The sequence below is a fragment of the Cervus canadensis genome, chromosome X (assembly GCF_019320065.1).
Source record: "Cervus canadensis isolate Bull #8, Minnesota chromosome X, ASM1932006v1, whole genome shotgun sequence".
NCBI lineage: Eukaryota > Metazoa > Chordata > Mammalia > Artiodactyla > Cervidae > Cervus > Cervus canadensis.
The window spans coordinates 89380647-89391706 of NC_057419.1; the positions used below are offsets into that span (position 1 = coordinate 89380647).

Here is an 11060-nt window from a genome sequence, read left to right on the forward strand (position 1 = left end):
TTATCCCTCAGGTATAAAGGAAAAATGAAGACTTTTCCAGGTAAATGAAAGTTAAGGGAGTTCATTGCTGCTAGGTCTACCTTGCAAGAAATGCTGAAAGAAGTTCTTAACGCTGAAATGAAAAAGATGCTAGTCAGTGACATAAAAACATAGGAAAGCATACAATGCATTGGTAAAGGTAAATAAATAGTCATATTTGGAAAAATCTAATTCTGTAACAGATTGGGATATTAACCACTTAATATAAAGGCTAAAGGAAAAGATTATTAAAATTAATACTACTGAACTACACACTTTAAAATGTTTAAGTGAATAAGGTAGAAAACTATATTTTATGCTTTTTTTTACCACAAATAAAAATTTAGAAAAGATAGTGAGGGTGAATGTTAAATTTGGGGTAAACTTGGCAGAACAGTATTGTGTTGAGCTGATGAACAGAGCTCATCGGTCAGTGAGGAGAAGGCCCTTAGTGAAAAATCTGTGAGAGGTTGCAGAGAAAGTAAATCAAAGAGTGAATAGAGTGCTAACACATGGAGAGGGGCTGTGCTTTCTGTCTGGATACCTCAGTGTACCTGTAACTGGGTTTCTCTCTTTACACACCAGGTGGCCAGATCAGAATGTCAGCTATGAGAGCCTCAGACCAGGATGATCAGCAAGGGGAAAGAAGGGATGGAACTTCGGATCTTGGTATAATGACTTTAACCATTATTAAAAAATTCCAGAAAGCTCTGTCTGGTGAATTTTGGCAACACATAGACCTTCCCTCCCACGTGCCTGCTCTGCCTGTTCAAGCTGCTGTCAGGCTTGTCATGAGGTAGCACCAACATAACTCCAGAATCCAAGTTCTCTACAAAGAATTTTATTTAAAGAGAAAAAAAAATACAATGTTCTCCCTTAAAAGCCAGCATATTGAACTAAGTATAACGTAATTTTAATTCTGTTTGAAAAAAGAAATCTGATAGGTGTTAAAGAAGCTGGTAAAGTATACTCCAGAGTCTGCATAAAATGAATCACCAGGTAGCAGTAATGTATCAGCAGTCAGCAGCATAGGGAAACACAGGGTTCTAAGAGGAATGGGGCAGAGACTGAAGTCTGGACAGCTGTATCCAGTGTCCCAATAATGGGATGACAGGGTGTGGGAGAACTGGGCAGCTGATACAGAGGTGGGTGATGGAGGTAAACACTCTGCTCCTTTGGAGGGACCCTCTACAGTGGGAACAAGTCAACCTACATTGATGGGGGAAGAGATACACCAATGAATGTGATGTAGCTTTGGGGTCAACAACAGATGGAATTGCTGTGATATACATAGAATTTTCCAAACAGAACTGGATTCATACTAAATAAGCCATTCCAAGACATCTGTTATTCTTTGCAAAATGTACTTCTTTTTCTTAAAAATGAAGATGGATGGAACCAGGTGGCCAGATAAGAATGTCAGCTATGGGAGCCTCAGATGAGGGTTTTCAGCAAGGGGAAAGAAGGGATGGAACTTGGGATCTTGTTATAATGTCTTCAATCAGAGTTCTCTGGAATTTTTCACCACCTGGCAGCAATCCCTCCTTATCTATCATTTTCTGGATTACTGAATCCTGAGATTGGAATCCAGTGGGAGTCTGAGCTGAAGACAAATTTACACTAGTGAGAAGGGGGTGATTGGGCTAGAGGAGACCTAGAAAGAGAAACAAACACACACAGATATGCTGTCAATCACATTTTGATTAAACTTCATCTCCCCACAAAATTGAACACAATGAATGATTTTCCAAGGCAATGAGCATATGTGTGCATGTATGTGCACTATGATCTTCAGCATCACTTTTGAGACTGCTGGAAGTTCATCCCAGACTGGATGGAGAAATCCTGCACTATTTCCTGTTGCTCCAAGGAGAAGGTGGGCATGGAGTTGACAGAGGGTTCAGGCTTTGGGATGAAGAGCACAGGCTCAGTCTTCTTGGGGCTGAAGTCACTCACAAACAGCTTATCATTCACAATACAAAAACTGGAGGAAATATGGACTCTTAGACAATTGACAGATGTACCAACTCAAACCCCCAGCAATGATCTGCTCCCACTGGCACTCAGCAACCAGATTCCTTCCATCCCCCTCCTGTGTCTGTCCCCAGGCTCCTTGACTGGTTCTTCTGCCCCTTGTACAGAGCCCACCTTCAGAGAGATTGTCTACCAGCTTCACTCAATGAATAGCCTGATCCCCAGCCCAGGGACAACTTCATATCTACCCTGAACAGCAGCCCAGTACACTACAGTACAGAAGTGTACATTCTGATCCCCATTTTCAGAAGAAGATACCAAGCCACAGAGAGGCCCTTTGACTTAACCAAGGTCATACAGAGAATGAGCGTTGGGTCAAGGAGAAAACCCATGTGCTCAAGGAGAAAGCCCATGCTCTTCCTAACCACTAGGCTAGACTGCCCCTTGGAACTACCTGCTGGCTTTCCACAATACTGAGTCAGCCTAAGGTCTGCACCACCACATGCCCAGGGCCCTGAGACCAGGCTGGATGGGCCATCCCGCCCACAACACAGCTCTTACCTGGAAGGGGTGGCAGGGGTAGTGATGAAAGTCCGGGTGAAGGCACGCACACAGCCAGGAGACCTTCCTTCTACTTCAACAACAAACAATAAACAAGAGTACCCCCTTAAAGCCCCATGTGTTTACAGGTTCCCACAAGGACCCCCAGTCAGGGTCTGACTTGACACTCATGCTGAGGGGTCAGTTGTTCACTTGGGGAGCCTGGGTGTTAGGAATGGGGAGGGTAACTGTAGGGCAACTGGAGGGCGGTCTGCTCCCAGTAACATGTCCCCATGACAACCACTTTGCAAGTTCATGGGATACATTTTTCTTAACTGCCCAAGATGTGGGTATATGGGGAAACTGCAAGGTTAAGTATTGGCCCAAGTTCTCAGTGTAAGGATCTGGTATGGGAGTCACAAAACTCCACAGCCTGTGTCCCTAATGCCTAGAGTGAACAGGGCAGACATGGACGCAGTTCAGACCTGGGTTGTCTGTGGGAAGGCTGAGGGCTGGAGATCACAGAGAGGAAAGGGGGGGAGGGGAGGGATAGAAGGGGAAGAGAAGGGGAGGGAGGGGAGTCCAGAGGAAGGGATGGACTGGAAGGCAGGGGAGGTGAGGGAAGCTGGAAGGACAGAGGGAGGGAGCCCAGCCAGGAGAGGGAGCAGTGGAGGGTCTGGGAGGGATCTATGAATACTCACCTTCCTTGAACACCCCATTCACAGAGAAGCAGAGCATTGATTCCTGAAAGAGAAGAGCCCAGGTACTCAGTCACCCCCCAACTTGACTCCTCCCCATCTGCAGCTTCCCACCCCTGCTCCCAACAAGGCAGGAAGCAGGTGCCCACCGTCTGGAACCACATGTCCACCATGAAGGACCTGAAGTCATGCTGAGTTTTGGGCAACCCACAGAGGGCATGCACAATGTCACATTTTGTGTGTTTCAGCAGCTGGAACCGCAGATCTGTGGGGGAGGGGAAGCAAGCAAAGGTCAGGGACCCTATGAATCTTCCATTCACTGCCCTTTCCTGCACAGTTTTCCCACCACGCACTCACTGGGGTCCTTGAGCTTCTTCATATTCCTGCTGTTCTTGAAGTATGCACACATGCTGCTTCTAGGAGACACAGAGGAAACTTGGGTGGTGGTCCAACCAGCATAGGTGTCAGCAGGAGCTGGCCTGCATCTGCTGGGGAACCAGATGCCCCTGGGGAGGAATCTGGGCTGTGATACTCACGGGCCCGGGTCCTTGAGGTGGAATGGAATGGTCAGGGAGAAGCAGGCCTCCTCGTGATAAGCACACAGGAGTCCCTGGCGGTCCCCATAGTCATGGATCAAGTAATACCTGAGGGGGAACAGTGAGGACAGTCTAGCTCTGTGGTATGGAGCTCAAAGGAGACTTGAAAACTCCCATGAGCAGACCTGAGTTTGGGTGGCCTCCCCTGTACCAGCCCTCCCCTTGCTCAGATTCCCAAGGGTACTTACTGCTGCAGGAATTGCATGATTAGACTCTTCAGCTCATCAGATCCAAAGAAGCTTCCCTAGAATCAAAACAGTCCTCAGGACCAGGGCTGACACCCCCTCGTGTACCACCTAGAACTCTGCTGGATCCTCCATGCTCACCTTGCATGTTGGTAAGCATTTGGGGACTTCAATAGCACACTTAAGCCCTGAGGGTGTCTCCTGGCCATCCTAGGGGAGGGAAGAGGAAGTCAGCAAGGCAGTCCAGGATGTGACGCTGGATCAGGGAAAAGAATGGGCCCAGGATGGGGCGGGGGTCTGAGATCAGAGGAGAAAGGGTCCTGGGAAGGCCAGGGGCAGGACTACATGTTCTGTCATTTCCATGGGTCCCCGAAGCCTGTGGAGAGCATGGCTGAAGAAGATTCAAGGCCTTTTCAGGTTCCCACAGAGGATGGTACACTCTTCCTCCCGCAGGATATGTAAGGGTCAGGTTCAAAAATGGAACTTGGACAGGTCCTAATGGGTTTCAGAGTAGTTTGTGGGCACTGTCAGTGCTAGTTAGAGGAGTCTATGATCAAGGGATATGCTTACCAAGCTTAGTAACCTGGGGAACAACTCCAGGATGGTGCTGCCAAAATCAAGACAAAAGAGAAAAGCCAGTGAAAATGTGGACGTGACCCTCCTCATGGGAGCAAGTCACTTACAGCAATCACAGCCCTCTGTGTGCCCCCTGCCCACCACACAGTATCCTTGACTTCCAGAGCCTTGGTCACCACTCCATGGGTTGACCCAGAGGAAGACTGCTCCCTCCATCCCTTCCTCCCACTCCCTCTTCCTGCTCATTTCCCCTGGATAGCTCCCAGCCAGACTGTCCTGACTCCCTTCTCCAGTGCCACAAAGGCCAGCAATTCAAACCCTTGCTGGAGGTCTTCCTCCCCTCCCTCCCTTCCTTCCTCCACCACCCAGTGAAGTCTGTGGAGAGAAGAGGAAATGGGGGGGATGAGAGCCCAGGGCTTTGCTACTTCACAGGGGTTTCATCACTCTGTCAAGTCAGGACAAACCTTAGGGATGACCCAGGAGGCTGTGACAGGGAGGTGAGTGAGGTGGGACTCAGGAGGGAGGGAGGGGGATGAAGACAGACATGGAGTGGAGGGAGGAGGTGAGAGATGAGAGAGACAGAAGGGTATAGAGACGAGGTAGAGAGAGACCTTATGTTGGTTGACTTATCAGGGGAGGTGGTGCACATGGCATTTCTGTCAACCCACATCCCTTGTGGTTCCAGCTGTTGACCCTTGTCCATCTCCCCAGCAGACTTCACCTGGAATTATGGGGAACACCCACATGGACTAGATGGCTTTGCATCCACACCCATCTTTTCCCTACAAATCCACTTCCCGTCATCTGTCACCATCCCATAAGCCTTCCCACATCCCTTTTAAAGGAAGATCTGAGTGTTCCACCTTACCTCAGTGTTGGAGAGATTCAAGTTCTTGGTGTGGGAAGCATTATCCATAATGGTGGACAGGCTATGCACCATGTAGGGTTTTTTGTTGCTCTGGTCCAAGGATGAAAGCTATGATGAAGAAAGAAGAGTGAGGACTCCAAAGGGAATATCTGAGACCAATATGCCTCTTCTATCTGATCTTTCCAATCCTCACCATCAGCCTCAACATTGGGCCTAGGTCTTCACCTTGGACCTGATCCCTGGATGGATGTGCAGGGAGGCAGGCATGCCATTTCTATGGTTCCATGTCATTCCAATATCATAGATCATCAAGTCTCCAGGAAACCAGGAGGGAAACACAGGCTGAGAGGGCCCTGGCTGGTGCACCTCCAGCACCACCCCATCCCCATGATATCATCTCTGAGTGTCCTTCCCAGACAGACCCTCTACCCTCACCTGTCCTACAGTTACTACTACAGCCATACCAGGGCCAAAGAGGAGTCTCTGGATGTCAAGAGATTGCTGGCGGAAATCGTATGGTTTGCTCATGGTCAGCTTCAGAGTTAGGGATGGGGTTCTGTGGCTCTGTGTCTGAGGGTGAGTGGGGGGAAGAGGTGGGTTTGGGTATCAGTGCACAGCTTGTGTTGAGTCTGCATTACCTTCATCTGTTCCACCTTTTCAGACTTCAGTGCCTTCTGCACAGATGGGGGTGCATCACAGGGTTCAACAAAGATAAATATCTGTAGAGAACACAAGAGGGGCTGGGTAAGCTCCGGGAAAGCTGTGCATGGGATCAAGCAATACCATGCCCCTCTCCTTCCCTCTTGCCCCTATTCAGCCCTGTTCATGCCCTTGACACACACCTTTTCATTATCCTCATTGAAAATCTTGCCATTGACATTCTTCAATGCACAGGCAATGCTGGCATTCTCTACAAAGAACTGGGCCTGCATTTTCTCATAGTGAAACTGTAGGGAGAGTGACAAGAGAAGCAAAATATGAGACCAGAGCCATTTCTTATCTGGGCCTGCCACTTACACCATTTCGTCTCATCATTTCCATGTCCTGTCTTACTTCGACTGGAATGAAGGAGACACTGCATTGCTTCTGAATCAAATTCAGCAGCCACTTCTCATCATATTTTACACCAAAGGGAATCTAGAGGCCAAAGAAGAAATGGGAAACAAAATTGATGCAATAGAATCCAAGGTTAAGATAAGACCCAACTGTGTCTTACTTTAGGACCTATTTTCAGGCTTTAAATAAATTCTTAAGATAGGACAATATCTGATATCGCTAACTTTTGTACAAGGCATGGATTTGCTAAATATAGTTTCTTTCCATTCATATACTCTTCCTGAAAAAAATAACTTAATATGTTTCACATGCATTTCCTTTTATAAAGTTCCAAGAGATCCATGTGAGATAGACCTGGCCTGCCACTCTGACATGGACCACAGAGACTCAACATCCTCCCACACTCAGCTTGAGCCAAACTGTGTGATCTGGTGTGAAGTGCTTCATCTCCCTGGCAGTAGGTTTCCTCCTTTGCTTTTAGACAACCTCTCCCATGCTCCTCCTTGCAGTCAGTCTGTTTCCTTTCTATTGCTTCTCTGAACTTTCCCTTAGATAATCTAGGAAGATAGTCCCTAGTAATAAGAAGACATTACCAACACCACTGCCCCAGAAAAGTTCCCAGCATCTCTACACAAATTCAACATGACTCTCTCTGTCATCTTCTACATATTAGGTCCATTTAGCCAGAACACTCACTATGATCTTGAACCAGCTCCCCAAGGTCTCATCCTGTCTGTTTCTCTCCATTTTTCTCTCTGGAGGCTTTTGCTTTGTCTCCATCTTAATATGCATTTGGTCTTGTTTCTGAAAACTGCTTCTCTGATGATGGGGTGGAACAGCATAGGGAGCACTGTGGGGAAGTGGAGAGAAGAAAGTGGTCCATATAGACTTAGAAAGTTTTCTCCACTTTTTCCCACATGATATCAGAGCTATAATAAAGATTGCTTGAACATTAGCCAGATCCCATCATTCCTCACTCTTCCAGATTGGAGAGAAGAATAACATGTTTAACTACAAGGTTTTGTTGTTCACTGATTGGTACATGTCAGCCATGCTGACTGGTCACTTACTATCTTGCTTGGACGTCCATGGGAACATCACCTGAATCATTATCTTGCTGCTGCTGGGAAGTGACATGTTCAGACGAATAGTTGTGTCGCCTTCGTAAAAACCTCCAGCTTCGTGCTCTTCTTTGTAAAGGGTTCAGTTTATCAGAGTGCTCTAAAATTGACAATAACAGGTCAGTGGTCCCAATACCAAAAGTCTTGGGTAAATATCATGGCTAAGGAAAAAATATCACTGATTGTATAATCTAAACAGAAATGCATCACAGTGCTAAAAACAAAGGCTGAGAGACTTCACTGTGGCTCCACTAGTCAGGAAATGAGAGGTGCAGAGCATTCACAGCTAAGAAGAAAACAGGCACAGAGGAAAGGGTCTGGATCTAGAGTGTAGTCTGTGATGTTAGATCCTGCTCTACTTGGTTCAGGCTAGGTGACGTGGGACAAGTGACTTTTAATCCCCAAGTCTTACTTCTCTGCTCTGCTCCTGGGGGACAATAAAACATACCCTGAAATCTACCCTGGTGTGATGTTCAAGGGTTAAAGCTGGTCTGCCTCACTGGAGGAAGAATTAGAGAAATGAAAGATAAATCTGATGAAAATATCCAGAATGGAGCCTGGAAAGATATATCAGTTCAGTTCAGTTCAGTCACTCAGTTGTGTCTCTTTGTGACCCCACGGACTGCAGCATGCCAGGCCTCCCTGTCCATCACCAACTCCCAGAGTTTACTCAGACTCATGTCCATTGAGTTGGTGATGCAATCCAACTATCTCATCCTCTGTTGTCCCCTTCTCCTCCCACATATAATATGGAAAATACCAAAAGTGAGGTGTAGAGAATTAAAGGTGATGCAGTGAGTATACCGAACACATGGTTAATGTGAATCCCAGAGAGAAGGAGAGGGAAAAGTAGAGAACTGATATTTGAAGAGAACTTGGTTGAGAAGTTTCCAAAAGTAACAAGATATCAACTTAGGATAACAATGTTAGTTGGAGAAAAAATTTAAGGAAAAACATTCCTAAAAAATGTATTCATTTCACCATAATGTAACAAAAAGTCAGAAATTTTGTGACCAGAAAACTCAAACTATAAGTAATGTTACAGGCTCTTCTTTGGGCAGAAGAAATATCATCCCAGGTGGAGTCACATAGATACAGGAAAGAAAGATTAATGTCATTTGTGAATATGTAGGCAAATTTAAACTATATAAAATGATGATAGGAATATTTTCTGGGGGTTCACATATATACAGAATGAAAATGAATGGCAATAAATTTGGAGAGAGTATGTGGAATCAAAGTGTCTCAAGGTCCCATAATTGTCTGAGGAGTTTTAAAGAACTAATTAACTAATATTAGACTGTGAAAGGACTTCCCTAGTGGCACAGATGGTAAAGAATCCACCTGCAATTAAGGAGAACTGGGTTCAATTCCTGGGTTGGAAGGATACCCTGCTGAAGGGAATGGCAGCCCCGTCTAGTATTCTTGCCTGGAGAATTCCATGGACAGAAGAGCCTGGCGGGCTACAGTCCATGGTGTCCCAAAGAGTTGGACAAAACTGAAGTGACTTACCATGCACCACCACCAGACTGTTAAAAGGCAAAAATGCACATTGTAATATGAAGGGTAAGCACTACAAGAATAGCAAAAGAATGTTTAGATATCTGCATGAATTAAGAATTCAATAGTTACAAAATATTAACCATTTCAAAGGAAAGGAAAAGGAACTTAGAAGCAACAAAAATAAATACATAGCAATGTGATACACATAAAGCAAATTATATCTATTTTTACATTAAAAGATTCAGGATAAATATTCTAAATAGAAAGACATATATTTTCAGACTGGACAAGAAACATTTCATCAAACACTCTTGAAAAGAGAAACATGTGAAATTTAATCATCAGGAAAATCTGAAAATAAAAAATGACAAAATGTATATCTTGTCCACATTAGCCTACAGAAAACTGGTATAACCATATTAGTAAAAGAAAAGGTACAGTTTAAAGAGAAACATTATAAGAGAAAGAGGGAGATTTCTTTATGATGACAGGTTCAATGCAATAAGAAGATATTAATACAAAATTCTAAATTTGTATGCATGTCTTAAAATAGAGCCAAAATATGCAAAATAAAACCTGATAGAAATAAGTGGGAATGGACAAATCCACAGTCACAGTGGGAAACTTTAACACATCTCACTGAGTGACACATAAAATGGCAAACAAAAACTCAGCTAGAGGGAGAGGATTTTTAAATGTGACTTAAATAAACAAATTTATTTAATTGACATAGAACAATGCACATAGCAAATACTCACTGAACATTTCAGAATAGATCATATGCTAGGCACAAAAGCAAGCCTCAAAAACTTCTAAGGACTAATACAATTTACCCTGACTAGTTAAAGCAATATTCAGTAGCAATGGTGGGGTTTCTGCCCCTCCCTCACCTCTAGTATAAATACAAAGAACATTAGTTTACACAATCCCACCCTCCACCTAGGTTACCATCCCCACTCTCCAAACCCTAGACCCAAGAAGATCACATTACTCATGCCTTTTCCTTAGCCAAGGAAAAAAATTCACCCAGCCATGGCCATTTCCATAAGAGGGTAAGTTTCCCACCTGCAATCAGGACGGGTGTGTCAGAGCCCATTTGGCCCATTTCCTCAGGAGAGTAGAAAACAGTCAGTCTGGGCCGTCTCCCCTCTTTCTCTAAAGGAGGGTTGGCTGGTTAGGGGTCATGTGGGTTGGGGTGGGGAGGGGAACCCAGAAACCCTCCTGTCCTGTGGAGATCTGAAAAGAAGTTCTCATGCAGACTGACTCACCCATGGAGTGACCTGAAGGCAGAGATTTGTCACCGCTGTCCTCACAGGCTGCTCTAGAAGAGAACGCGTGGGTCTGGAACTGGAGGTTTGGAGAATATCAAGGAAGGCTGCCAAGGAAAGAGAGAGCAGGCCCCAAACTCTCTGTCAATGCCAAGCAAGATGGAGTCCTTACAGGAAGTCCTTTCCCCAAGGGCATAGAGGAAGAGAGCCCTGGGGGCCAGAGGAGCTTTAACTTCTTATAGTAACAGCCCTCTGGGTTTTCTACCAGCTTAACGCCCAGGGACCGTTTCCAACTAAACCACTCCTACAGAGGTGTTAGGAGGCACTGGGGACCCAGGTACTTATAGATACAAACACAGAGAACTCTCTATGCCAGATTCTGCATCTGCTACATTACACTGTGTTCCTTCATTCTGCAGACCCAGAGAACTGTGAGTGCCAGAGGTAGGAAAAGTTCTGTACTTGCTACATTGAATCTGTTCTTTCATGTATTCCTCACAAGGAGATTCTGATATCAGAACCAACTTTTCAAGGTTGCTGAGGCTTACCGAGGTGCTGGAGCTTGTGGAGTCATTCAGATGCTACCTGGATCAACAGAGACTGGAATTGAGCTCCAAGGAATTGGGTTGATTTCCCTATGCACAGATTCACTAAATT

At 45.3% G+C, this 11060-nt stretch overlaps 1 protein-coding gene across 3 annotated transcripts; it reads right to left on the reverse strand.

Annotated features, from left to right (window-relative positions):
* Positions 1 to 837: 837 nt before the first annotated feature.
* On the reverse strand, positions 838 to 10742 carry NXF3 (nuclear RNA export factor 3). 3 transcript variants are annotated; one of them, XM_043458945.1, is made up of 17 exons: positions 10404 to 10742; positions 7582 to 7732; positions 7208 to 7361; positions 6509 to 6592; positions 6298 to 6402; positions 6094 to 6174; positions 5456 to 5563; positions 5199 to 5308; positions 4582 to 4618; positions 4153 to 4221; positions 4015 to 4070; positions 3767 to 3874; positions 3588 to 3646; positions 3380 to 3495; positions 3234 to 3276; positions 2554 to 2626; positions 838 to 2002 (listed from the first exon to the last, which is right to left on the reverse strand). In XM_043458945.1, the coding sequence occupies exons 1-17, from the start codon at positions 10405 to 10407 to the stop codon at positions 1816 to 1818; spliced, it is 1545 nt and encodes a 514-aa protein (XP_043314880.1). In that variant the 5' UTR covers positions 10408 to 10742; the 3' UTR covers positions 838 to 1815. The 3 variants fall into 3 exon arrangements, with proteins under 3 accessions (XP_043314880.1, XP_043314879.1, XP_043314878.1); XM_043458944.1 differs by lacking the exon at positions 10404 to 10742 and adding an exon at positions 10201 to 10328 and having other exon boundaries at positions 2554 to 2623; XM_043458943.1 differs by lacking the exon at positions 10404 to 10742 and adding an exon at positions 10201 to 10327.
* Positions 10743 to 11060: the final 318 nt, after the last annotated feature.

Excerpts from the sequence above, each read along its gene's own strand:
- NXF3 (XM_043458943.1), bottom strand. The coding sequence starts at position 10,240 with ATGGGCCAAATGGGCTCTGACACACCCGTCCTGATTGCAG. Across the intron at positions 5,564-6,093 it reads AAAAGGTGGAACAGATGAAG|CTTTCATCCTTGGACCAGAG; the intron begins GTAATGCAGACT and ends TCTTCATCATAG. Across the intron at positions 4,071-4,152 it reads AATGCTTACCAACATGCAAG|GGAAGCTTCTTTGGATCTGA; the intron begins GTGAGCATGGAG and ends TTTTGATTCTAG.